Source organism: Penicillium mononematosum (assembly GCF_028829835.1).
Source record: "Penicillium mononematosum strain IBT 11891 chromosome Unknown utg000003l:1.0-8172316.0:1.0-8177699.0, whole genome shotgun sequence".
Lineage (NCBI taxonomy): Eukaryota > Fungi > Ascomycota > Eurotiomycetes > Eurotiales > Aspergillaceae > Penicillium > Penicillium mononematosum.
Window position 1 is genome coordinate 7619686 of NW_026643273.1, and position 27164 is coordinate 7646849.

General features: G+C 49.0%; 11 protein-coding genes across 11 annotated transcripts; 6 read left to right on the forward strand and 5 right to left on the reverse strand.

The window, feature by feature from the left end:
* Window positions 1-231: 231 nt before the first annotated feature.
* On the forward strand, window positions 232-453 carry N7519_007910 (uncharacterized protein; the record flags this gene model as incomplete). Its single annotated transcript, XM_057294686.1, has 1 exon — window positions 232-453. The coding sequence occupies one exon, from the start codon at window positions 232-234 to the stop codon at window positions 451-453; it is 222 nt and encodes a 73-aa protein (XP_057149497.1).
* Window positions 454-714: 261 nt separating this feature from the next.
* Window positions 715-2264, reverse strand: erg13A (putative hydroxymethylglutaryl-CoA synthase; the record flags this gene model as incomplete). Its single annotated transcript, XM_057294687.1, has 4 exons — window positions 715-858; window positions 912-1966; window positions 2033-2135; window positions 2205-2264. 4 exons carry the CDS (start codon window positions 2262-2264, stop codon window positions 715-717), a joined length of 1362 nt encoding a protein of 453 aa, XP_057149498.1.
* A 1640-nt stretch (window positions 2265-3904) lies between these two features.
* N7519_007912 (FAD/NAD(P)-binding protein) lies at window positions 3905-5839 on the reverse strand (the record flags this gene model as incomplete). Its single annotated transcript, XM_057294688.1, has 1 exon — window positions 3905-5839. One exon carries the CDS (start codon window positions 5837-5839, stop codon window positions 3905-3907), a length of 1935 nt encoding a protein of 644 aa, XP_057149499.1.
* A 1149-nt stretch (window positions 5840-6988) lies between these two features.
* N7519_007913 (uncharacterized protein) lies at window positions 6989-7495 on the reverse strand (the record flags this gene model as incomplete). Its single annotated transcript, XM_057294689.1, has 2 exons — window positions 6989-7206; window positions 7282-7495. The coding sequence occupies 2 exons, from the start codon at window positions 7493-7495 to the stop codon at window positions 6989-6991; spliced, it is 432 nt and encodes a 143-aa protein (XP_057149500.1).
* A 3711-nt stretch (window positions 7496-11206) lies between these two features.
* Window positions 11207-11879, forward strand: N7519_007914 (ankyrin repeat domain-containing protein; the record flags this gene model as incomplete). Its single annotated transcript, XM_057294690.1, has 2 exons — window positions 11207-11363; window positions 11422-11879. 2 exons carry the CDS (start codon window positions 11207-11209, stop codon window positions 11877-11879), a joined length of 615 nt encoding a protein of 204 aa, XP_057149501.1.
* Window positions 11880-12917: 1038 nt separating this feature from the next.
* On the forward strand, window positions 12918-13336 carry N7519_007915 (uncharacterized protein; the record flags this gene model as incomplete). The annotated part of the gene is made up of 2 exons (XM_057294691.1): window positions 12918-12992; window positions 13082-13336. The coding sequence occupies 2 exons, from the start codon at window positions 12918-12920 to the stop codon at window positions 13334-13336; spliced, it is 330 nt and encodes a 109-aa protein (XP_057149502.1).
* Window positions 13337-14632: 1296 nt separating this feature from the next.
* On the reverse strand, window positions 14633-16033 carry N7519_007916 (TauD/TfdA family dioxygenase; the record flags this gene model as incomplete). The annotated part of the gene is made up of 4 exons (XM_057294692.1): window positions 14633-14792; window positions 14845-15150; window positions 15231-15717; window positions 15787-16033. The coding sequence occupies 4 exons, from the start codon at window positions 16031-16033 to the stop codon at window positions 14633-14635; spliced, it is 1200 nt and encodes a 399-aa protein (XP_057149503.1).
* A 451-nt stretch (window positions 16034-16484) lies between these two features.
* Window positions 16485-18683, forward strand: N7519_007917 (fungal specific transcription factor domain-containing protein; the record flags this gene model as incomplete). The annotated part of the gene is made up of 5 exons (XM_057294693.1): window positions 16485-16535; window positions 16810-17419; window positions 17477-17870; window positions 17925-18216; window positions 18273-18683. The coding sequence occupies 5 exons, from the start codon at window positions 16485-16487 to the stop codon at window positions 18681-18683; spliced, it is 1758 nt and encodes a 585-aa protein (XP_057149504.1).
* A 2018-nt stretch (window positions 18684-20701) lies between these two features.
* Window positions 20702-22547, forward strand: N7519_007918 (eukaryotic translation initiation factor 3 subunit D; the record flags this gene model as incomplete). Its single annotated transcript, XM_057294694.1, has 3 exons — window positions 20702-20906; window positions 20985-21366; window positions 21452-22547. The coding sequence occupies 3 exons, from the start codon at window positions 20702-20704 to the stop codon at window positions 22545-22547; spliced, it is 1683 nt and encodes a 560-aa protein (XP_057149505.1).
* Window positions 22548-23395: 848 nt separating this feature from the next.
* On the reverse strand, window positions 23396-24781 carry flbB (the record flags this gene model as incomplete). The annotated part of the gene is made up of 5 exons (XM_057294695.1): window positions 23396-23858; window positions 23916-24119; window positions 24182-24475; window positions 24526-24613; window positions 24661-24781. 5 exons carry the CDS (start codon window positions 24779-24781, stop codon window positions 23396-23398), a joined length of 1170 nt encoding a protein of 389 aa, XP_057149506.1.
* A 1136-nt stretch (window positions 24782-25917) lies between these two features.
* Window positions 25918-27090, forward strand: N7519_007920 (uncharacterized protein; the record flags this gene model as incomplete). The annotated part of the gene is made up of 1 exon (XM_057294696.1): window positions 25918-27090. One exon carries the CDS (start codon window positions 25918-25920, stop codon window positions 27088-27090), a length of 1173 nt encoding a protein of 390 aa, XP_057149507.1.
* Between the last annotated feature and the right edge of the window lie 74 nt (window positions 27091-27164).

Below are 27164 nucleotides of genomic sequence, written 5' to 3' on the forward strand. Positions count from 1 at the left end.
ATGTGCATATGGATAATTCAGATCAGTTCCAAGCGAGCTGTCGATCACTCTTGATCCATGCTCAATATCATTGAAAGGCTTACAATCACTGGCTCCAAGTCAATGCCAAGTCCAATAGCCAGCGGGGCAATCCCCCGGTTATTTCCTCTGTCTCCGCATCGGGGAGTTCCTTATCAGTGGACCCGGTTTCTGGGATGATCAGCCCTGTGGCATCGAATCAAAATCGCCAAGATGTCGATCCGCTGCAAGGAACAGGCAGAGCCCATTCCCTCCGATCGATGTATCAACCAGGCACAGAACTCAATTGAGGAACAAAATGCAAATCTATCCTCCACACTCCGTAGCCTTATCAGCGGTCTCCGCAGCCTGGAAATTTCTTCAGTTGGGTTGCGATTTGTCATTTCACTCGCACTCGCGTACGGCGGTAGAGCCGGATCGATATGTTCGCGATAAGTCTCGCATCGTTGATTGCATGACCTTGAACTAGCATGCGGGTGTCAAGGGAATGGAGAATTTTTTTTTCTTGTCAAGTTACGTCAAAGGGTGTTTAATCACAACTCCGTCTACTAAGACAAATAGATGGATAGGTAACTTGCAAGATGGAAGAAAGAATTGCCTCGGTAAGTAATTGCTAGCGAATATAGCGTACTTTCACTAGATGCCAAATATTCATCAAACGCAAAATGCTCATCCTCTGGGGTTGTGGCTTATTACTCAGACAACCGGCTTCTTTTCATAACTGCGTCGAAACATCTCGTCAACGTGGACAAGGTAGTAAGTACTAGGAGCCAGGCTATCAACGCTTCCGACCGGGGTATAGCTCTTCTGCTGGTAGGCTTTCTCCCGGACGTTGCACATCTATCATTGTTAGAAATGAACTGCCTAGACGATATGCTTCTCAAGCAACCTACCTCGTTATAAAACTCCGGCGAGACCGGCGTGCGAGCTTCCAAGCGCTCATTCAACTGAACCTGCTGCGCGATCCCCGAAGTATCGCCCTTGACACGGAAGCTAAATAGAGTGCTGGCTAGACCACCGCCGTAGCTGAACATGCCAATGCGCTTGTTCTGCAGTTCCTCGCTAGGAACATTGCTCAGCAAGCTGACTAGCCCAGAGTAGACACTAGCGGTGTACATGTTCCCGCAATTTGTGGGCATTGTAAGGGATGGTTGGACACGCTCGAGGAACCTTTCCTTAGTCAACCCGATGCATATCTTCTCAACTTCTTTGTCCGTCAAAGACGCTGTCTGCTCGACGTCGCGGGCATCTGCTGGAATCTCATCAAAATGGTCGGGCTCCTTCCGGAGGTCGTTAAACAATAGACGACCATACGCCTTGGAGACGAGCTTGCAGTAAGGCGCATGAAAGGCAAAATAGTCAAAGGTATCCAAAAAGCTACCTTGGAAATCCGCTGCTCCATTCGTCAAACGGGCATTCTTAGCCAGACACTTAGTACGATACCGCTCATAGCAGTTGTCCAATGCCTCAATATAGCATGTGTTGGAGTAATACCCATCGACAATGGGGTACTCTGAGCTGAAGTCCGCCTTATAGAAGTCGTAGACGTGCTTCATGTACGTTCCACGGAAGGGTTCCAGCACCAGGGGCGCATCGGCACCAATCAACATGGCTACACAGCCGGCGCCACCGGTCGGGCGAGCGGCGGGCTTGTCGTATAAAGCGATATCCCCGGTCACGACAATGGTGTCGCGACCGTCCCACGTGGATGATTCGACCCAGTTGATTGCATTTAACAAGGCATTGGTTCCCCCATAGCAGGCGTTGTAAGTGTCGACTCCCTCAATGTCCGAGTTGTCCCCGAACAACTGCATGAGAACAGACTTGCAAGACTTGGATTTGTCCAGCAACGTTTCCGTTCCCACTTCCAAGCGGCCAATGGACATCGGGTCAATATGGTACTTTTTCAGCAGTGACGATACCACTGTGAGCGCCATGGAATAGAGATCTACGAATGTAGTCACATCATATTAGCGTAAAGCATGGGACATGGATTGAAGTTTTTTTCCCATACCTTCGCGGTCATCACAAAAGCTCATCTTATGCTGACCCAGGCCAACCGTGAATTTTCCAGCACTGGCTCCCAGATAGATCTCGAGCTCGCTTTGTGGCACGTACTATATAGAAGAAATTATGTCAGTTGTCCAATGGCTTGAATTTCAGAGTAGGCACTGAAATATACGTACGCGACTAGGGAAATAAATCTCCAGGGCCTTGATGCCCACATTTTGGGCGTTGGAGGACATGATTTTTACAACTGGAGGCAGCCTAATGAGATTGCCAACTTATGGTTATAGAAGGATATAAGGAAGAGAATCTGAAATGGTAGAGCGAGTCAAGGAACTAGAAGAAGGGGCATACCTTATAAATCCCAAAGCTTTACCATGTTGGTTCATTTGATTGAACAAGTCGAGCTGCAAAATACAGCGTTGAGATGAGAATGACCGTATCAGGTCATCCACCGTGGCGATGGGCCAAATGAAACAAATTTAGGCCAACGCATAACTGTGACGGCTGCTACCCTGTACATCAGAGCATTTCCCTTTGACATGATCCGATACTCGGAGACAGTATAGGTCACTATACCGCTGTAAGTTTCAGGTTTGCAGAGACTCGGGGCATATGGCGACAATGCTCTCATTGAAGAGAACATGAAGATCGACCTAGTTGGTATGCTCTCATCACTCTCCGGGGTCGTAGGTCAAAAGGGAAAGCCACCTATGCCGCCACCATCGCCTTCTTGAACATCTCACCATCTACCGCGGCAGCCTCGGCTTAGGCAAATCTGTCGGACTGGGCGCTAGGGCGCTGCTCGGGAACTCGGCTACATGAGCCTCCGCGTCGACCTGCTAGAAAATCTCAGCTCCGACCTTATTTCAGCGATGGCCCAGATGCACGCCCCAATAAGGATGGTAAGGATGCAGTTTTCAGGCGTTCCAGATCTTTGTCGATAACACGGCGGCTGTTGGCGTAATTCACGATGCCTTACTTGATGTGACGGCCCACGGGCGGCGGGTCAGCCCACAATGCTGAGTGAGCCAATTGGGCCGGCCATGGCTCCTTCCAGATACGGACTCAATTTCCTCACTGCAGTGGAATTCTGGGGTTGGGTGAGGTCAGATATTTAGGCGGAAGTAATGACTCAGGACATTTCTAGGCCTAGAAAAGCTGGCCTGGAAGGTTGTTTCCTGTGTAACGGCTCCTTACATATAAGTGTGGATGCTGTTAAAGACCTATCGTGAAGGCTTGGTTGCTTGGACTGAGGAGGGGAGAGAAGGAAAGCGAGGGAAAGCAAACTGTCCCTATTGATGCCCGGCCTACCAGGGACCATATAACAGACGCTTTTTACGGCCATTTCAGCCTAGAATGCATGACAAAAATCTTGGGGTCTTTAGACACGCAGACCGGTCAGTTAAATAAATCCAAGATTTGCTGCTCCAACATTCTATCTGTCTCAAGAGTGATAGGGTTGAACGTGTCCCAACATCAATCGAAGGTAATCTTAAGCTCTGTATTGTGTAGAGCCCAATATTGCTGGATTTCTTGATAGAAATTAGCATGCATATCAGTTATTTTATCCATAGACTTACACGTTTATATACTCATTGCGAGTTACTGCAAATTTATACTTTCAATGCTTTCACGGATTGAAGACGCCGATATATATTTCAAGCCATATAGTGTTTTCGAAACTATATGTCTTAACAATTAAAACATTGATTTTGAGCTGCAAACAGAAAACAAACAAAATATCAAATCCAAAATTTGTGGTGATTCACATCTCACATTCTATCCGTGCAGGATGTGTCTGATACTCCCACTCTCCTCGTTACGTTCACCAATATATCCCTCTCTATTTCCTTCACACAAAATTACCATACTTGCTTCAAGCATGGACACGGAGCTTGGCAACCTCAACATGGGGGAAGGTCTTCACATCAATCTGAGCCTGGGTGATTTTCGCCTCGATAGCTGCTGCGCCAAGAGCAGCACGAGCAACAGCATCAGTGTCACAAAGCGTGACCGAGTTGACACCAGGCCTGGCACCAGCAGCGGTCACCCAGTGGACTCCTTCAGTTGGGACACCGACAGCAAACCGCTTTGGGTGCACACGACCATGGGTATCAATGAGATGGTACGGGCTTTGAGTCACATCAAGACCACCAGTCTCGTATCCGTCGATTGTATGAGCGCGACATTGACCGGTTTTGAACAAATGAGAAAGAAGCTCATCCCCCGTGTTGCGGAGGGTGGGCTCTGGCAACCGGGCTTCGATCAATGTCGTAACTCGGATTGGCTCTCCTGGCACCTCGGGCGAGTGGACCAGCCAGGCCTCGTCCTGGGCCTTGACTTGTGGACGGGGACCAAGGACTTCCAGAACTCCGGCTTCTATTAGCGCAATCATTTGCTCAATGCGTTGGCGAGGAGGCCCGATTGACACATAGGCGTTGAGAGGTGTGTACCAGCGGTCGAGGTCCTTCCGGTGAGAAGTGCCGGTCAAGCCATTGTGATCCACAATGAGTCGGAGTTCGTTTCGCAGATCACGCATAACATCCAGAGCTGCCTTTAGTGGACCGTTCAGGTTTCCAAGTGCGGCCTCCTTGGCATCTTCGCGAAGGTAGTCGATCAGCCACTCACGCCACTCAGTGGTAGTGTTGAAAGCCCGGTCGCCCTGTGGGCGCTGGATACGTTCCCAGGACCACCACTTCTCTTCCGAGATACCGAAGTTACGAAGGACTTGCTCTTCCTCGGCACTCTTTGGCTCTGTTTCCAGGAACCTCTTCTGGAAGTCGGTCTGGTCTGACCCGTCGCGCTTCAGTAAGGCCAAGTAATAGACGGTCTCCACTTCTTTTGACACAAGAGGCCAGATATCCCGGAGGAAGTCAGGAGCTTGTCCAGCATCGGAATGCTTGCGGAAAGCGTTGATGACTTCTTCAGTGAAGACGAGAGGCATGTGGCGGCCGTATGCTCCTTTGCCGTTATCACCACGGGAGTGGTATGGAATGCCACGACGAGATCCGGCAATCATCCGAGGCTCTTTTCCAGATGGGTGATATTTCAAGCCGGTGGGTGTTTCTGAGAAGGTACCACCCCGCGATGTTGTTAACAACGCCATGTAGTCGAAGAAGTTGAGACCAAGACCACGCAGGAAAACGTTTTCTCCAGGAGCAATAACAGAAAGATCAACATCTGCTGGGTTTGACGGCGTGATGTGATGAAGACCATTTAGCTCTGCGTAAGCATTGAGCTTCCGCTGTTCAATGTCCAGAAGCAGTGGGACGTGACCCTGTGCGAGGATGACAGCTGCGAGGCTAGAAAGCGTGCGGCCATTCGACAGCTTCAGCGTTTGCTGCCCATAGGAGGTGTCGTCCAGGCGGACAGCAAAAGCAGGATGAACTTCAATTTGCACTTGAGGTGGTGCTTGTCGCACAGTCTCTTGGAAGATCCATTCGAGATACTGACCGTACTGGGCACGGGTTCCATAGTCATCAGGCCCAAGGCCAGGGATCTTGTCGGCGGCCCAGGTGTAGAGACTTGGCCCTGGACGGATTGGGCCTGAGCAGACAATGCTATCATCGGTGAACAGGGTCACCTGGGAGGTGACGGTGTTCATTAGAAGTTGATCCGACTGCTCCGTACGCCAGACACGGCCCGCGCCTGGGGCCGATGGATCAACGACATGGACCGTCAGTCGTGCTCCTGGGGCAAGAAAGTCTGGTGCTGAGGCACAAAGACGCTCCAGAGCGCTGGTTCCTCGAGGTCCAGCACCGACAATGGCAACATGGGTGTGCACCTCGGTAGGTTGAAGGGCGGAAGGCATTGTGTTTTGTTTTTATGGGGAAAATAAATATGGCGAAGCAGAGATTCTGAAGACTGACAGCGGAAGTAATGTTTCCAATCGTGGTGCTTATACTCTTCGTATACTCGAGTGTTTTCGGAAGAGGCCGTTGGAAGTTGTTGGGAATAATACAGAGGAGTCCAGAGCCCTTTTTATATTTTGTCAGTACATCAGGTCATTATTGAAGTTTTTCTTCAGCTCGCATCCTTGGTCTCGCCATTAGGACGCCACCCTCAGGGACGGTGCCTTCCGTCATCCACACGCGTATCATTACGGACCGACAATCCGCAACATGAGCAGCAAATAGGCTGTTCCGATGATGAAACGCCTGGACATCCCGTCCAACCTCTGGCAAGTGGACGCCGTGAGCGTTGAAGAATTGAAGATCTCGATGCAGGGATCGGGATCCACACTCTCTGAATCTACATTCGGGGTAATAGAGGCACGAAAACCCGATGCCGAATCTTGCGTTGCAGGCCGAATTCTGTTTCACTAGGGGCAAAAGTGGATTCTATCTCGCAAGCAGAATAACATATGAGGCTACTAAACGATGACCTTGCATGCATATAGTGACCATGCATTAGAGGCATGACACTGTGGGAATCTGTAGCGCAGATCAAAGGGAACTATGAGACACTGGGGACTCTCCGTTGGTCCGAATTGCATACGCAACTCGATATTCTAAAACAGTTTCCTGATGAAATTATTTTGAACATCTCATCATCATTAGAACGAGCTACAAGCGAATCGACGATCCCAACCCCATTCCCTTGAGATATGTAGCTGGTAATCGATGCATTCATAGACATAATAAGCTAAATAAACATGCCAGTTCGGTGGCGATAGATCTACATGGCTTAGAATTGTGAAGGCCGAGACCAGGCCAGCAGGATCGATATTCTAGTTTGTTTTTACATTGGATGCGCCTGGATCAGAGAGAGAGTTGCATCGGGACTTTGGGACTTTACTTTTCTATTTGTACAAATGCCACATATCTAAATTGGGGTATGAACATCGTACGAGATGATTGTATCAGAGCCAAGCACAACAATGATATGAACATTCTGCTGGCATAATTTCTATCATAAAACGATAAAACACGGTGAGATGGAATTTCTCAGTCAAACTAAATCAGACCTCTGGGCGCTTATATTCGCCTTTCTCTATCATCTCATTGATGGTTTTCTCAGTCACCATCATTGCCTCGACACCGGCAGGGGTGCCACAGTAGACTGTTGCCTGCAGAACAGCCTCTCTAATTTCTATCTCCGTAAGGCCGTTGTTTATTGCACCACGGGTGTGCAGAGCAAGCTCAAGCCATGCTTTCTGAGCAATGATGATTCCAATATCTATTGAATATGCCCAGTAGATATTAGCAACCTCAGACTGTCTACCTCTCGGAATTATACTAGAATTTGACTTACTCAGAAGGCTCCTCTGCTTCCGGTCTAGCCCGGGGCGTTGCCAGACAGTCCCCCATGCCCATTCCGTAATGAGCTGCTGTCCGGGCATGGTGAAGGGTGTCGCATTTTGCAACGCGTTATTGACGTACTCGTCTCCAAGCACTGCTCTCCGCACTTTAACTCCTTCGTCAAAGAGCTGCTTGTGCATTTCCTCAAACTTCGAGTTGTCGGACATATTTGTAGAAATTTCGGATTATGAGATTGATACTTGGGATGCAGTGGGGATGGCGATTCCGATTCGCGGGAAAATAGACCACGGTTTTCACTGCTTGTTTGGACACGCTTGTTTATTCGACATAGAGAAGTATTATGAGACAAACAAGCTGAATTTAAGCAATTGAGTTCTGCTGCCCTTGGTCAGATTGCAGTTCGTATGTGCAGCCTCCATAGTTACTTTGGGTCATCGGGCCCACTTAAGATCTTCAGTCAGCGGGATGAAACATCTGTGGAGCGAACTCCGGGCCTCGCCTATGACAGGAAGCTTACATGCCTTGAGGCTTCGCGCGTGCCTTTTTCAGCTTAGCGGCAATTGCATTCGTCAGAAACATGCAGGAAGCAATTCCCGCTTGTGGGGCTTTGCTCGCTCAACCCCGGCGAACTTGCCTTCTCCATACAGGATACGACCTCAAAAAGGCTTCATGTTCGTGAGATGCACTATTTTCCAAATGGACAGCCTGTTCCACTAAGGTGGCTGAGCTCACTGCAGCTAAACCCACTTATGTGTCATAACCATGGTCTAGATCTAAGAACTGAAAATTGTCTTGTCTTGACCTCGCCAAAATCCAATTGATCCTTCGATCGTAGACATATCCAAATCGGTCCCCGGACGGGTTTAAGCACCCTTCCGGTGTTCAATAGCGGGTCCAAGGGCCCCCAGTCCGCCACCTGGGCGTCCTGTCAGTCCAATGTACCAAAAGTGGAGACATTGTATTGTATGTGCATAGAGTTATGTAGATTATGCTGTATTCAATCTTATCAAGCTTACGCCGATAGGTAAACTAATTGTGATTATCTGCTTGTTCCTCAATTTATTCTAGCTTACGAAACTGTCTTTAACATCCATGGATATATCATGTATGTTAGACATTTAGCGGGTCTACATACTCGTCGAGTTTAGCTACATCCACTAGTTGTAGAATTAAACGGAGTTAACACGTACCTCTTTTAATATATTTTTCAATCTTCTTACTGTGACGATGTATTAGGTTTCGGTCCGAAACGACCTGCGGGATGGGTGCAAAATAAGCTTTAAGCCCTAATTTATTAGTGCCTGCCTAGGTACACATAGTTGTTTAATAATTCTTGGCTACTAGATAGATGCTCTCGATAATGTCGAATATAGTCTTTAAACTCTCTCGATATCTCCCTCTGATAGCCTTATAGGGACAGGGTAGGTAAAGGAAAGTCTGATAAGCTGCATATAAGGAATACATCACTGCGCCAATGCATCAATGTGTACATATTTAGCGTGGGCGGACTTAGTTCCGTCGAAAATCCGGAAAATCCGCTCGAAGGGCTTGCCCCCAATGTAGGTGATCATTTTATAAAGGACATTTTTCGCGTCTTGATTATACACGTGGTACTGCCAGCCTATACTCTTAAAGGACTAGAGTGACTATAACTAGAGCACGGAGTAAAGAGCCGTTTCTTATTACTCCGGATCATCAAGTTATGCAGCGGATTTATGCATTTGGGCGGCTTACGACACTGTTGGACACTTCGCGTCCCTGAACCTCTATGGGTCGGGGCCCACTCCCGTTGGAAATTCCATTCGTCACTTGAGCATATCGAAGCCGTTTCAATACCTCGGTAGATATGGCTGTTAGCGCAAGAGGAGGATTTCAATACGGAGGTCTGTTTGCTTGATTAGACTTCGGTAAATGATCGTCTAGTACATAGCCTAAAGACCACCGAGAAAGGCCAAACCAGAATAAAGATAGACCATGTAGAGCATCAGCTTAGGCCATAGTTCGCTTCTACATCCGCCATAGAATTAGTCGTCGGCTCTGTGGCCGGCATTACTTCACCGCCGGAATTTCACACTAAACTGTTGCCTACTCCGTACGGTACCGTCCGGTGATCTCAACTTCCGGGAGGCCGTTGTTGATCTCGGCCGTATGTATGCAACGTCAGTTCCAGCCCCACTTCTCTCCTGCCCTCTTGCCTGCTCTGATCCATAGGTGGGTGCCTGCAACAGACATGTGTCTTCATATTTGTGTGTTTTGCATATTGTTTGATTGGCTCTCAGCGGTCCATCTACGTTTGACTATTGCAGGGGATCTCCAAGTGCTTATGCCACGGCTAAGTCAGCGGGTCTCGGGGAATCCTCGGTAGATCTTCGGTGGATCTCAATGTTTTAGATTAAGGTTTGGATCTACAGAGTGGGTCAACCTTCTCGCTTCACTTCACAGGGATCAATTAGCATAGCCCCAATCCGTCGTTTAGAGCACGACTTGGTGTCTATTTGTGATGGCAGTAGCGTCTAATTCAGGTGAGAAGAATCGGCGGTCCGGGGTCCACCTCCCTGTAACCAATATATCATATGGTCAACTCCGTACAACATAGTCCAATTACTTCCCTTCTTGGCACTGATCAAGCATTTTCTGAACACAAATTGGTCATGTCTTAAAACTGTAGGTAATCTGGGCCGGCCCGGGGCGCAGTGGCCTAGACCTCACGACGGCCCGGGTTTGCGTCGCCTATCATGGGCGCTCTACCTCATCGAGGACTTTCAGCGTTACATCCGACCATCATATATAGAAGTTACTATAGGACCAAAAGTTCCCTAAGGTTACCCGTAATTTTAGGTATTTAGGCAGCTACCAGGAGAGGGCATGATCGGCCGAACAAACGTGGGTCATGGCAAGAAATCTATTGCCCATGAATTTTCGTATTAACGCAATTTGGAACAAACTTGAACCTTTTGGGCCACGTAGACCTCCTATTAGGTTATATAATTTGCTAATTGTCGTGTCGTTGGTAAATTACAGCTGGGTTGTAAATGATCTGGGGGCTATACAGTATGTACTGCCGTATAGATTTAGTCTGGAGTCCGAGACAGATGCTAGAAAGCCAAATACGTTGGCGTTGCAAATTTGGAGTTTATTTGGAATAAACTACCGACAGGTAATAGAATACTGTAAACTTCACTTTCTAGGTATAGCTTTCAACGAGTCTGGCTTGGTTATCGCTTTCCGGGTCCTTCTTCTCAGTCCGGAGACTGGTTGAAATATCTGACGCGAGTTTGTCAGTTATGAAGCGGCCAACGGGTTATAATTCAATGCTTACAAAACGACGTGAATTCTCCTAAAATAGTCAAGCGGGATCCATTACACTTGTAGTGTGGCAATTATTGGCCAACTTAAACGAACATCATCTTTGCCTTCGCTGAGCCAATTTCCGCCCCGGAAGATCAGGGGACTAGACGCCATGCTGACAGTAGCCTAACCATATAAATACCTAGTCATATAATAAGGTGAATGTCTTCAAGTTACATGTACAAACCCACGAGCATCAAATACTCCGCACTGACCAAGACTTGATTCTTTCTCGCCGTTCTACGCATGGTATGTTCTTCATGGAAGAGAAATTAGCACTAGAGCGGCGGAGGGAGAGGAATAGGATCGCACAGCGAAAGCATCGTACAGTAGGCACTATGCATTCTTTCAGTCCGTTTAGCTAATGTGGGATAGGTGAAAATGCAAGAAACAACACGAAGGGAACAGATCCACAAGTGGAAAGTAGCGAATGCAGCAGCTCAATATCGCCACCTCAACACAGAAGCCACCAAGGGCAGACAACAGACCGCAGTAGCAGTTCCTCAAGGAGCAGTGAACATCAATGCCTGCAGTTCCCAGCTGTTTTCGGGTCCGATATTGAGTACACTATGGACCACAAGCCAGCAGAGAATATGTTTTCCGACATACAGTTCTCACCACACGCCTCAGAATACAATCAAGTTGACCCGACAACCCCCGAACAACTCCAATCAGGCCTCTCCTCTTTTACCATGGATGCCTTATTGTCTACCAACCCAACCAAAGGTATGTTGTCTACGCGCAACCCCCTCGTCCACATACCAAACCTAATCCTACGCCATAGCCATAGTCGGCCCCAGCCTTTGTGCAAACTGCTACGCCCATACCAAACCACAGTTTCTGCCACAACAAAATTTGGAAGCGATGATTACCTTGTCTACGAACACGACCACCCAGCCGCTAGGCCAACATACGGACCACGGCCCGGCCTGCGCTAGTGGAGCAGGGTCCAAAGTATGGACGACTCCCCTCCATATTTCCGTCGCTCACGGCCATCTCTGGGCTGTGCGCCTCCTCCTTGACCACGGCGCCGATCCTAACGCCATTGACGGAGCCGGCTCCACCGTGCTTCATACAGCCGTTCAACGCGGCCATCACACCATCGTGCGGGAGCTGCTTCGGCATAATGCGGATCCGAGCTCCGTAGACGTGGCAGGGTGGCTACCGTTGCATTATGCTGCCGAGGCGGGCGATGAAAATTGCATGCGGGCTTTACTGCAGACAGGTGGAGTTAGAAATTGACGGGAGACAAGCGTTACTTTGGATTGGGGCTAAGGCATTCGAAAGCTTAATGCCACTATTCGAAAGCTTAATGCCGCTCAGTGTTGATTCTATTCTGGCGCTAGTGTCCATTGTGGAGTAGTCGTATTCGGTCTTGTTAGGTCCTTTTGGGCTCCTGTTTTGGATGGTATTGTCACGATGATACACGCTATTCATGCATTAGTGTTGAGCCTGTAGCTATGTTGCCAAATCTCCGATCCATAGAATCCTGCACGACAGTTCTAAGTTAATAGCCTACCTAAACACTAGGAGAAATGTATATCCAACATGGACAGTTGCCACCATAGTAGGTTTGACAGCAATCACCCGTAAACCTAAAACTACCTTATCCACATTAACTCGAATAGGTAATTGTCCCGGCTTAGCGGTGGATGCGTTACTTTTTTGTTCGCTAGGATGTACCGGGCCTAGCGCGACCTGTATATGTCGCACTGGGTTCGAAGGATTCATGGAGTTGTTGCAGTTGTTACATCATGTCAATAGCGAGTTCACGGGCCTATGACCTATTCAAATGCAGCTAGTAGAGGAAGTCACGAAGTATCTTGTGGAAGTTGTAGAGCTATCCATGGATATCAAAAGGTAATCTTATTAAGCAAGAAACTGTAAACCTAAATCTATTCACACTGCCCCAATAGGTTATCCAGGCTTCGCAAAGGCGTAGGGATGTTGTTTTCAATCAACTAGGTTGCACTAGGCTTAGCGGACTCCCACACGTATTGCACAATTCCCTTCTGGCGCCAGAAAAGGCCGCCGATCGGTAAGGCCTACATATGTCCTCGTGAATTCATAGCTGGTCTGCTGCTGAATCTTCCTGTTAGGACCAAAGTTTTCATGCATAGGGATTATCAACTAGCATACGGCCATATTGTCCGAATTATTTCATTTACCTTCGGTGACGGGACATTTGAAAATGATCCGACTCTGTTAACCGTACTCCGCCATGAACCTTCGTCAACAACTGCGCTTTTCACACTTTTTGTTCCCCTGGAGTAGTCCAATATGTCAGGACTCGAGGTTATTGGCGTTGTGTTGGGTACCATCCCGCTAATCATCTCTGCCCTGGACTCCTACAAAGTCACTAGCCAGTGGATCAAGTTTATAATCAAGAAGGAGCTCCTGCTGAATCAATTGATCGAGTAGAAGAGCAAAGATTCTTTCTCCAGACCGAGATCTGCTTAGCGCTCAAGAAAACCCATCTCGAGGAGAAGCAGATCATCACACTGATTGATGAACAGGGGTTCAATCTGTTCCAGAATTCAGAGGTTGCAGATTCCCTTAAGGAATATCTTGGAGAAGACTTTGTATTGTACACCAATGCCGTTGCCCGATGCCAGCATATTCTCAACGATATCGTCGCCAATATCAGCGGTCTTGTATCAACACTTCAGGTACCCACCATGTCCGCTCCCAGTATCTGATACACGACTTGACACAGTTGTCATAGTGGGGAAAGAATGACCTCCCAACAGTCCACCAGACTCAGCCAAGAAAAAATGGCAAATTCGAATTTACCAAGCGAATCAAGTTCAGCGTCCGAAAAGAAGATTGACGGCGGCAAATCCTAGACGCATCCACCAAAACATTAAGCCGACTGAGGAACCATAGCATGGCAAGGCAGAATATCACAGTCCAGCCCAGGTCCAAAACCATCACGAAATACACATCAGCCTTTAACATTGTCCAGAATTACACCCAACATTTGTATTCCGCTATCTCCTGGCTGCATAGCTGGGTGTCATCTGGGGCATGAGGCAAGACTGTTCTTGCAAACAAGATCGTCAGAAATGGATAAGAAACACCTCAAGTCCCTCAAGAAGACAGCTGTCAGTGATAAGATCTACAACGTAAAAGAGATCATGAAAAAGGCTGTACAATGTGGATTGTGCAGAGAGCTATGTGTAAACTATCAAGATGGAAAGGAAGGAGAGTAGTACTAGCTACATGTATGGAGGAGAGATGTCATGTGACATTAAGAGATATCAACACCCCCCACGATAGATGGCATATATATTGAAAAAGCCCCCTATACTCCTGATTTTCTGGATGAAAAGCTGCTTTAATAGACGAAAAGCAGAGCTTTTTAGGCTAATTGAAATACATATTTTTATTATATAAATCAAAATAGTAGATCAACCAGGCAAATTGATATTAAAAGAACTAGAACTTATTAATAGGATTAAATATTATACTAATTATATATAGATATCTTTAAATATATTCAACTAGTTGTACCTGCTTCTGAATCTGAGTGGCAATTGATCTGATGTTACAACTGCGTCGCTGTTCGGCTTTTGCATTTCCAGTCCGCTTCGTCATATTGAATGCCCTGCGAACATTGACATAGACTAAGTAAGTAATCTTCAAGCTGAACTACGTATCGCAACTTTTGGTATAGACCACACCTGGCATTACTGGAACAAGCAACTGCTTGACGAATTTCGAATTTCCACCTTGTTGTGCTACAAAGTTGCGCCGTCATAAAACCTGGATTTTTGCGTAGTTTTCTACCCACATGAAGGCTTTAGGCACGAAGTTCTATCAACGCCTACACGAACTTGTATACAGTCGCGGTAGATTCCCAGGGCTAAAAATTTGTCAAATACATATATTTTCAGTATCTTAGCGACCGAGTCACTCCGCTGTCATCACCACAGTGGTAACTCTAAGCGCGACATGACTTTGAGGCGATGCACCTATATACGTGGGTTACCATTCTATGTAGCCACATTGTTACTGCGAATGGTAGCCTCCAGCGGGAAAACCGAGCTTTCCACAGTCACACCGGCATAGACCCGATCAAACCGCTCCTGCAACTCTTTGGGCTTGGTCCACTCATGCTCCGGATCGCGCAGCCAAAGTCGAAGAAGGTGTCGTCTGTGTTAACGTCAGCGTGCCTCCAGCTAGAAGTCTGCATGAATGCTCTTACTGGTTCTCTCTCGAGTCTGTAAATGCTTCTCTTGCATGCAGAATGCTCAGGTTGTTGGCAAACTGGATGTCACCCTTGTGGAAGTCTAGCGAAATAGCGTGTTTCTCGGCGGTAAAATGAACAGCATCTAAAGCCTCCGCCTGGGCTTCAGTCAACGGTGGAATGTTGACCGACCGCTTACAGTCCCAATATCCAGTCAGGTTTCTTCGCGAGTACTGAATGATCAGTCGCTCGGGGTCGGATTGACTAGCCTGCTGGTAGTACAGTAGCGGTCGCAGCTTGTACTGATCACCAGTCGGGGCAAAGCTGGAGGAAACTATATTAATCACCATCCGGGATAGACCTGGTCGTCACTCAATCGGCCGGCAAGAAGATTATGGACTCACTCATCAAAAGGCCAAGGCTCGGAGAGAGTCATGATCAGATCAGGACGCGTAGCAGCTAAAACATTATAGACGTGGCAGGTACTAGCAATGCAGCTCTCTCCGCCCGATTCACCTTCGCTTAGGCAGAAGAGGGCAATAACGTCACCAGCGTCGGTGTGGAAAACCTGCTTCTCTGCAGTTACCACTGGTCCGGGTATGTCCTTCGAGCTGCAAGAGTGACTCAGGTCCTTAACATGGGCAACAAGGACATCAGCTGGTTTTCCTTGCCATTTGCTGTCTTGACGGCCGCGAATGGGTGCAACGTGCGAAGAGAGACCAGAATAGATAATTACATTTTCTTCACGGGTGTACGAATCCACAGGAAGACCACGGATAACTTTGAAACCGTGGCCATTGTGAACCTGGTCAGAGATTTCGCGGAGGGTAGTGTGCAACTTGGGCAATGGAAAGGTGGTTGGTGCGAGCTCGCCCATTGGCTTATTCAGTGCTATCAAGGGGTCCAACTGTTAGCATGAAGCTGGGCAATTTAGCCAGGCCGAATAGAACAGAAGCATACACTTGAAGTGCTGCAGAGCACTGTTGATCTCGTCGACGTCCTCGCTAGTCAGATAGTAATTCCAGTTGTAAGCGTCCGCCAAGTCCTTGCCATCCCAGACAAGGTCCCCAGATAGACTGGGTGGAAACCCCTTGGGAAGGTGCTGATCGAGTTTCTCGGTTTCTTGCCTGCGTTTGCCGCGGGCCAGGTACTGGTCATAATCGGGCATATACCCAATGCTGACATTTTCTTGAGACGAAACAGTCATAGTTTGATTGCAAAAGTGCTTGCTAGCTTTTGAATTCGAGCGAAGAAACTAAGAAACCGCAACGATGTGCCTGGTATAAGAACATACTTCCAATTGACTATTGGTGGAGACATAACGATGTCGCAATAATGGCTGCATAATGCAAATATGCCATCTGAGCCACTTAAATACGATTTTCTTCGTGGGTTCCAGTGGTTAATAGCTGAAAAGATACACGCGTTGTCCGGCATAAACACCGGAGTCGGCGTGAGGATCGGAGTCGCACCCAGGAAAAGCGGGTCTGAGTGGATCGTCTCCAATAGGAGTTCTCGATTTCACCCGGAGCAGAATTTACACCGACAACCACTTCCCTGAATTTACTCCCTGATGCCGGGCTACAATCGCTTGACGTCAAGGTCCGGGAAGCTCCCGGCATGTGAGCCATGCCGGGCAATGAAGATGAAATGCGACCATGGACGACCTAATTGTTCCAGGTGCAGAGAAAGAGGCCGGGCTGCTAGCTGTACGTACCGGCCCAGACCTTTCAAACGGCCTTTAAGTCGGGGTCATCAACAGACGCAAGTGGCCCACCATTCAAGTCTATAAAATAGCTAATCTAGAGTTCCCCAAGTTGACAATTTCAAAAATTATTTAGACGCGGGGAAGATGATGCAGCCTCTGTTACGCCAAATATAGGAGTTTCTGGAGATTTGGGGGTTCCATCGGTCCAATATCCAAATCCGGGCTACTTGGGCTCATCCAGCCATACGAAACTCTTTGACCAGCTGTCGTTCCAGAGATATACAGAAGATGACGCCGGGGGTCGACAAAGCGAAACCAACCCAACCTCTCAAAATGGGTATATGATCAGTGACAGCTGCATCGAAAAGGGCGCAGAGCTTATTCTTGAGCTGCACCGCGAATCTGCGCTCCAGCCATTCGCTCATCTCTTCCAAAAATGGATTTCAACTGGGGCAAATCTCGCTTTAGCTGGCCCTCTCACCGGACCATGTGCATCGACGGTCGAGTACACGCTCCTGAAGTGCGATGGGACGCATGCAACCGCTCGGAAAATCTCTAGAGACCTCTTTTATCGTTCTTCGCAGCCCATTCCTTCGGGCCAAGAGACAAGCTTTAGTGAATACTGCGCTAATTTCTGTGGAGAAAACGCCGGATGGGAAACTTTTGGCATATTTTTCACTGCCATCTGTCGAGCCTCCGTAGACTTGGCTTGTGCAGAGCCATTATATGACTCAGAGAAGCAACGCCGTAGGCTTCAAAAGCTTGCGCTTTCATACTCGGATCGATGTTTGGATCATTGTTTGCCGCTGGATTGTATGAAAGATCTACAGCTTTTTCTGCAGTATGAAAATTTTATCTCTCATTCACAGGTCGATGGTGATCAGAGTAAGTGATTTCTAGCTTTGGCCACATTCGATTTGAGGGTATTGACAGGCATGCCAGGTTATCTCTCTTGGCGGAAACTCGGAGACGTGGCAGCCTCGCTTTACGCCCTTGGCTACCACCAGCAACAGACAGAGTCATTTCGCACTGCCCCTCATTTCCTTCGTGAACTTCGTCAAACAGCCTTCTGTCGTACATATTCCGCCGATAAAAATGTCTCAATATTTCTGGGCCGACCGCCCCGAATCTTACGGAAGTTTTGTCACTTTGACCTTCCAGGAACACTTATACAGCCTGCTCAGAGAGCATCTCGCAGACCAGCGGTCTGGGACCTTACCGAGGGGCTTAGCTTTATGACAGACTCGAAATGGGCTGCTTTATGTGGAATATTGAAGGAGGATATATTGGATCTCTTCGCCGAGGAGAGCTACGAGGAGAGGGCACGACGGGGCAAGTACGTTTTGTCCATTTCTATGATTTCTTGCCTTCTCGCTAATATATACTGAAGACTTATAGGGACCGATGCTCGTGCTCAATGGGACGCTCTCCCTGAAAGCTACCGCCTCCAATGTAACCTCAAGGCATGCGACCGGCGACCAGTGGACCGTGACTTTATGGTTAACATGAAACTTAATTATCTTCATGTGCACTTCCTGCTGTGGCGAGCATTGCTCCGGCCGATGTCGATGGACCCCGCCCCAGAATTGTTCAAAATTTCCAAAGACATGCTTAGCCTTGTCGTCGAGACGATTATGCTCAAGGACAAGACTATCAACTCTGGCACATCGCTAGTCTGGAAGGTATGTCTGGGATCTTGGCATTTGAGCTGGGCTTATTTACTGATTTTCGACCCCAGGTGGTGTACTACGGATTGTCAGCGGCCGGACTCATTTCACTTACCCTTGCCAATCAGTCTCACGCCAATGAGACCGGCCAATCAGACATATCCAAGATCTTTCAAGACCTGAGTATCCTAGTGGGAGAGGTTGAAAGTGGAACCCTGGTATACGTTGACTCGCCCAATTATGCCTTGCTCTCTCGGGCGACGCAAACGATCAAAAGTCTGCTCGATCGGATGATTTCCCCATCGCACATTTCACATAGTACAGCAGCCACATCTGGAACTCCATCCGTGGGGCTTGCAGGCTCCGAAAATATCACAACCTTGAATGATGGAAGTTGGGGTCTGTGGGATGATAGCAGTTTCCGGGATTTCGAGATCAACTTCTGGCACAACCTTGCTGACCACCCGTTTCTTAATGACTAGAGCAGTGAGGGAAAAAGGAGTTATATCTTACAATCGGTTGGGCATTAGTGACCGGAGGCCCGGCCTCGATGCTCCAGGCCAATGCGATCCATGGACGTGTGTTTCTATCCTATAGAATTATATTCTCGGTATTTTTACAAGAGTCCTATAATATATATAGGACTAAAATAACTTATTTTTACTATATATTTTGTATACAAATCATAGGTATCTGCTATCGTCTAGACTTCGGCAGAACCCATTTTGGGTCGGAGGCTCCGACCCAAAACCTAACCTATTAGGTTTTGGGTTCCGCCCTCTACAACCCAACCCAACCCAAAACCTAATAGGTTAAACCTAATAACCTAATAATAACCCATTTGAACCCATTTTGGTATAAAATATGGGTCTTAGCGTTTATAATAATGCCAAGTCATCGAACAAAATCACTATTTTTTATAACTGTTCTAGTTTGTCTGTCGAACATTACTATATTATTACGGTAATAAGTTAGAATTTTTATATAATTACTCTAGATTTGAAGCCAATTTACTTTGTATTATATTAATTACTAATAAAAATTCAGATTAATCATAGTATAGTGGTGTTCTATTAATTTATATATTTATTAACTATAGACTATTAGAAATATATATTTATAGCAGAGGTAAGTTTGTATATACTGCACTCCAGCCCACTCGCACGGTGCGTTTACATCCATCGTTTCTACACAATGAATACGATGTGAAGGTGTTGGAAGAAGATTTGGACCACTTCGGAGACGGGTGAGACCTAACTCTCTCTATTACTGGATATATGCTGACAACAAACTAGTCTAATAATTGACAGAGCGAAACAACCAGTGGTACAAATAAATCCCCCTAGCACCCTAAGGACTCCGAGCCCTTCCCCGCGACAGATTGAAGATCTCAGCCAATTCCTACATCGAGCATACGATAACAGACAGTCACTTGATCTCTACTTGTCACGATGTGCCAAACTCTGCTACTGCAGTGGTCCAACAAATCCTGGCTTAAATATAAACATCAATGATAGGGTACCTCATGATACTCTCACACTCAGAGATGTCTTGTTTATAATACAAGATTCAAAATCCACTACGCCCAAATGGACGATAAACCAACAAGTGGCTCTCTCGTTCAACATCACATCTTCCATCATGCAACTTCATTCTACGCCATGGTTAACATCTCCTCTGACCAGCTCGTCTATACTCTTTATGTCTGATTCTCTGAAGTCTGCAAATATTCCTTGGCCGTTTATCGTCAGCGAATTTCCTACACAAAATCGTACAACATCCCCATGTACCGCAAAGGCTTCCCTTCTGGAGCTAGGAATAATGCTCCTTGAAATTTGGCACACATCAAACCTATCGACTATTATGCATCTGAGAGGGATTTGCAGACGAATGACAGCTATGGAACTCGCTATGAAATAGCCAGGCATTGGCTCAGTTTCAGCGATGATAATATGCTCCCATTCTACCTGGAATTGGTAACGAGATGCATCGAATGCACATTTGCCACGACAGCAGCAACACCCGACTGGGGCGATTTTACCTTTAGAAAGTCAGTTTGCGAGTATGTGTTGAAACCGCTGTGGGAGAACTGTCCACAAAAGCTCTGGTAGTGGAGCTGTCATGATAAGTCATCTCCCTAACCCACCAGTCCTAGGCAGGACCTAAGGGGATACTTAGGATGGGTAGTGGATTTGGTAAATAGAGACCGTATGTATACTATAATTGTATGACAAATTAATAGCTACTTAGGAGAAGTAACATACGATGCTAACCCAGTTATAACGAAGATGAAAACAAAGTGAGCTGATATGGAAAGATGTGGCGGCTGGATCTGTGGCGGTGCGTTTTGTCCACACCGCCACAGCCTCGCGACACAAAACTCTTGCCGCCTCAATTAATCCACACCACATTCCCCGGGGTTATCGATCAAACCACCCCCTCTATATTTTCGATTTTTGAGCAGTTGCCCAGCGCAGATTGCCCATAGATCATAGTAAAAATGCCTTCCACTTCTCTCGCCGACCTGGTGGCCGCCCTCCCCTCGGAGGACACCTGGGGCCCCTCCACCTCTGCCGATAACATGCTTGCAGGTGTGCCATATGCTCCTTTCTCCAAGGGCGACAAGCTTGGCCGCATGGCCGACTGGACTGCTGAGAGCAAGGAGCGTCAGAACCAGCGTCCCCAGTACAACCGTGGTTTCAGAGGTATGTTTCTTTCACTTTTTTTCTGTCCCCACCAACCTGCTCTTTCAGTCGAATTGCAATAGCTAACACTCAAAATAGACCAGCAGGTGTACGGTGCCGGTACTTCCAACCTCTTCACTGTCGCAGCCGCCGAGGACGAGTCCTCTTTCTCCGTCGTCGATAACACTCGCGTCCAGAAGCGCGGTTTCGGCCGTGGCGGTGGCACCGTTTTCCGTGGCCGTGGTGGTCAGCGCGGTGCTGCCAACCAGCGCGGTGGACGCGGTGGCTTCCAGCGTGCTGGCCCTGTTGGCCGCGGTCAGCAGAGCGGCTACCAATTCAGCGAGCGTGGCGGTGGTCGCGGTGGCCGTGGTGGCCGTCGTTTCGGCTGGAGGGACTACGACAAGCCCCAGCGCATTCGCGAGGCCTCTGTCAACATTCGCCCTGACTGGAAGATGCTCGAGGAGGTTGACTTCACCCGTCTGTCTAAGCTGAACCTCGACGCTCCCGAGGGCGAGGACCTCGAGACCTACGGTTTCCTCCACTACTACGACAAGTCCTACGATAAGCCCCCCCGTCAAGAACGCCGAGCGCAGAATGCAGGCCCTCGACCGTGCTGCCTACAATGTCACCACCTCCCAGGATCCCGTCATCAACGAGCTCTCCGAGAAGAACGCCGCTACCGTCTTCGCCACCTCCGATATCCTGTCCATGCTGATGTGCGCCACCCGCAGCGTCTACTCGTGGGATATCGTCATCGTCCACCAGGGCGACAAGATCTACTTCGACAAGCGCGACGGTGCCTCCTTCGACATGGTCAGCGTCAACGAGAACGCCATCGATGCGCCCCTTGAGGCCGCCGAGGCCGCCGGCAAGCAGGAGCAGATCAACACCCCCAACGCCCTCGCCATGGAAGCCACCATCATCAACCACAACTTCGCCCTGCAGACCCTGATCGAGTCCGACAAGTCCAAGGTTTCCTTCGCCAAGCCCAACCCCTTCTACGACGAGACCGAGGAGACCGAGCCCCTCGCCTCCAAGGGCTACAAGTACCGCCGCTTCGACATCTCCCTCGAGCGCGACGAGGAGCCCGTCTCCATGGTCGTCCGCACAGAGGTCGACGCCGTCATGAAGGGCGGCCCCACCGGCTCCGAGGACCAGCAGCTCATCATCAAGGCCCTGAACGAGTTCGACCCCAAGGCCCAGGGCTCCGGCGGTGCCCTCGACTGGCGCAGCAAGCTCAACTCCCAGCGTGGTGCCGTCCTCGCCACCGAGATGAAGAACAACAGCGCCAAGCTCGCCCGCTGGACTACCCAGGCTATCCTGGCCAAGGCCGACGGCATGAAGCTCGGCTTCGTCTCCCGTGTCAACCCCCGCTCTGCGGCTGCTCACGTCGTCCTCGGCGTTGCGGGCTACAAGCCCCGCGAGTTCGCTAGCCAGATGAACCTTAACCTCGGTAACGGTTGGGGTATTGTTCGTACTATCGTTGACCGTATCCGTTCTCTGGATTCGGAGGAGCCCGCTGAGAAGGTTAAGAAGTACGTCCTCATTAAGGACCCTAACAAGTCTGTCCTGCGTCTGTACAGCGTTCCTGCTACTACTTTCGAGGAGGAGGATGAGGAGCTTGAGGAGGAGAAGGAGGAGAATGATGAGGCTGATGAGTAGATTTTTTTTCTGATGACTTATGTTCCGCCTTACATGTGCATACGTACTCGATACTCGACCTAAAATTTGATGCTTTTTTACTCTTGGCTATAGAGTCTGGTCAATAATCCATTCAATTTCGTTTTGCCAGGCAATCTCACTCTCGCTCTGACCACAGTAGCTCCAGAGTTCGTTCGCAGGGAAATGGCCATAGACTTGGATGTAAAAGGCTTGCTACGCAGGACTTGTGAAGGTCGTTTGGTTCCATGATGGGTTGACGCAAAACCCCTCAAAAGGTGATTTCCAAGCGTTGAGTAACACCAATGATCAACTTTTGTACCCTCGGGGGAACACAATGGTTTGCCTTCTCGGTGACTTTGCGTTTTCCTTGTTTTACATGAGCGTTTCTGGAATTGCTGTTTACGGCTTCTAATCCTCCTTTTGGATATATCTAGGTATGCCTATATCGAGGGTGAGGGTGACCCTCTTTTTGGTGATCTTTGAGGATCAAATGAACCCAAGTGCCGTTAGAGTTATGAATGTACATTGTTAAACCAGATTCAAGGCAACACAACAATCGCTCTGAGTGATTCGAGCAACAAGAAAGAAAGGGAATATATTTCCAGATACATATCATCTGTACCTGCGGTGATTTCCACTTATATACAACCCTCTCAACGGGAGTATGCAAGACAAAGACAAAAGAAAGTAGAAAAAGATAGTAAGAATCGAAGAATAGTTCACAGGCACAATCAAACCCGAAAGGCAGCAAAGAGCGCCGAGTCACTCCATGGCAGTAGCCAACACAGACAAAAAGATAAGTTTTTCCAGACATCAGATCATAATAATTTTCATTGTGTTCGACTCCCTCAACCATACATCGAGTCGTCGGCTGTGCCGGACATGCCGAGATCGACCTTGGTGCCGAGCACGCTGCTCAGACAATCTATCAACTCGAAGTCCTCGACGACAGCACCGAACCCGTAGCAGCGGACCTTGGTGTTGAGCGTGTCGATGATGATCTTGATGTCGTCGCGTCGCAGTGTCGTGTACAGCTCGTGGTTCTTGAGACACTGTAGCGCCATGATGGGCGTGATCTGCCCTTCTGTCACGAGCTGTCGGCTGAGGTTGAGGAGCGTGCTGAGGTTTGCGTGTGGCAGATCCGGCGCCTTGTGCGGGTATGGTTGTTCGGGGGTGGTTTTCGCAATGTAGCTGGGCGGTGGGCACGTTGCCATCAGGGCGTGTCCGGAAAACGGCATGTCCTCGTCGTCGGCTTCTGTGACGGACCGTCGGCAGAGGTAGTCCGTATGTTCGCGGCAGGGGCCTTCGAGTCTGTAGGGATGTATTGGTTAGCTCGGGTATTTGATACTAGATTAGAATGCGCCTCACGTTAGGATAAAATCAACCTGCAACTGGGGGTCTGACTCGAAGACACCTCCCTTAGCTGGCATGGGCTGCATGGTATCAACGGGTGCGCACGAATGGTCCATGCGCATGGAATGCTCGCCGGCATTCGCGTGGAACACTTGCTGGTGGGACGGATATCCGATCGGGGGCGACACGTCAGGGCGGTCCATGCCATTGGCGCGGGGGCTCATGCCGGATGAGATCGTGGTTGCAGGGGTCGTGTCGTGGTTGCTGGCCGAGTGGGCGACAGGGCAGTCTGCGAGGTAGTGCTACTGCCAGCGACAGTAACAGGGCTAGATTGGAAGGCCATCATCGGCGGGCGCTCCGCGCGGCGGCGCTCCAGATCCGCTTCGTATTGAATTCCGTTTGCTGCGAGAATTTCCTTCAAGATTTCGTTCTCCTCCCGAATCGAATGTATCATCTCTTTGTGTTGTCGGATTGAGGTGTTGGCCTCCGCGATCTCTGTGGTGTAGGCCTCCCGTAACCGCGATACCTCGGTCTCCAGTGCTCTCATGTATTGTTCCTTTCGCTCACGATGTGTCCTGTGTGGATCAGTCCAGCCCGATGGTTATCGAATCCGCGGGATGTGTACCTCTGGGCCTGACGGTTCAGTTCCTGTCGCCTGGTGAGTGCAGGCTTGCTATCCGGCTTGGGGCCGCGACGTTTGGGCTGCTGGCCATCTGAAAAGACTTAGTTGTGGTCCGATCGAACGATTGCGGTAACTCACCTCGTGTGGTCTTTTTCGGCCCGTTAGCACTGGCGGCGCTGCCACTGCCACCTCCTCCGAAGATCTTGAATATTTCGGCTCCGAAGCCTTTGCTCGATGGGGTCTGTGGTTCTTCTACCATGTCCTGCACCGTGCACTCCGGGGCCGTGGGCCGAGCCGGAGGAGCATTGGCGCCATAATGTTAGCAACTAACATTGGAATGCGATAAGAGAGTGGATATTTGCATTTGGTTGGGGAAAGTTCAGGGTGGTCGGGGAGAGAGGGGTCAGCTCTGGATAGCTTCGTGTGCGGCGAGAACCGGGGGAAACCCGCAATTCCCCTCAAGCTTGACCAAGTTCGCCAGGCTCGCAAGGCTCACCAGCTTGCACACCTGCGATCGAGTGACCAGAAATAATTGGACTGGTGCATTCCAGCTGTGGCGAATTGTATGTGTGTTGAATACCCCCCCGATCGCGAAATATTGACCCAAGCAGATGGGATAGCAAAGAAAGAAGAGACTTACCAGAATACCCCATCGCATGATCCATAGGGTAAACCCCACCACTGACAGCCATTATATATATAAAAGGGTGGAAAGGGAGAGGTAAGGGAGAAGGAAGTTCGAGAAGGTATGGAAACTTCCGTTCGAGAGTCTGGGGAGTATAAAAGGAACAGAAAGTGGACGTGCCGTTTTCTGTACAACTCCTTTTTTTTTGGACTTATTCTACTTTTTATTGTTATTTTCTTTATAATTCCCTTTCTTATTAACTGATTTTATGCAAATGAAAAATAATAGCCTTGGAAGGCGTTCGATCTGTCTTAGGGCTCCACTGCTAATCAAACGGCCGTGAGACCTGACTAAATAAAGAACTAGGAACTGAAGCAGAACTGGGTATATCCTGGTATGAATTGACCGAAATCGACAAGAATAGCCAAGAATAACCAGAAACAGAAAGAAATAGAGACAAATAGGGACGAATATATTGAAACAGAGGGGAAATCCTCGACACTGCATACTCGCCGCGTTATTGGAGTCATGAGAACATCCAGTACATACATGGTACTGCCTTAACCAGTGAGTTTAATACTGTAGTACAAGTACCGATAAGTACCAGGTACGTGCAAAGCTTAGTGTGATCAGTCGAGCGGGCTGACCAATCATTCCAACGGAGATCCCACCAGTCACATCCAATAGTCTTCAAATGTTCCCATATTGACATCGAGATCGGGGTCAGTGACAAATACTATGATCCCCGAGATCCCAGTAATAGGGGAAAAATGATCCAGTCTGAGATTCTAGTGCATATCGCCGCCCCTAGCACTGCACAAGATGATGCACGCTATAGAGCCCAAGTGGCCGCTATCCTGGAATTCCAATGTGCCTCACGCCAGCCACTGATGGAGAGCAAGTCCTCAGCTCCCGATTCAGATCACGTCCCCTTCTCCAGTGCCGCACATTCCTCGCCCTCGACGACTCAACACGAGGCCTCGCCAATATTGCGGGAGGCGCCCCGGCCCGCATACGCGACCTTATCCTCGGATCGTCGCTTACTCCCTGAGAGTGAAGGCGCGACTCCACGCCAACCCATCAACTCAAATCATCCCGACTCCCTCGAGAGTCTCATCAGCGTCATTCCAGACTCGCAACCCGAGATCGCCGAGGAACTAGTCCAATCTCGTGCAGAACTATCGCCTCCATCGCAGCTTGCTCCACCTCCCAAAAGACCTCGCACATCCCCGGCCTCCCCTAGTCCGGCTCAACCGGTTTTAATTGCAGACTCTCCTGCAGCGGACCAGCCCGCTGCAGCTCACAAAGTGATCCCCGTCGAGAATCAGGTCCATCCTCTCCCCACTGGTTCCCCCCAAATCCCCATCTCAATACCCAGCTCGGATCAAGATGGACATGGACCAGGTTACATTTCTCACCCGACCACATCACATCATATTTCCGCCACAATCCCTAATCTCATCAATCTCTCTGCCCTCCCTCTCGAAATCCATCCCCCAAAACCACCTATCTCCACTGCCCCTTACACTACCCATATCACCCCAACCCTATCAATGCTCGCAGAGCGTCTAAACCCAGCCCGGACCTACAAACCATCCACTCAAACCCGCCCCCTCGACCCCCTAGAACGGGGCTACTGGCTCGTGCACCTCGCTATCGAGAACCAAGTCCAAAACCAAGACCGAGATCCAGCCGATCTGCTCCAAACCCCAATCCCAAACCCAGACCCCGAGCATGGAACCACTAACCCCATTCAAAAGCCAACCGAAAACCCGAACCCAAAGTCAAAAGAGAATGCACGAACCTGGCCTTACCCGCTCTTTCACGCCTTCTGGTCCTTCCTCTCGGATTTCGTAGGTAGGGACGGCCGTGCGGGCTGGGGGGGTCTGGTGTATTCTCGAGGCTGCCCCATCAACGCTCTCACACACGCACGTCTCTCTTAAAGTTTATGCGTGGGGTGAGGTCGCTATGCACGTCTACCTTCTGCTCTACTTGGCGAGTGAGCGGCGGGTCCGTG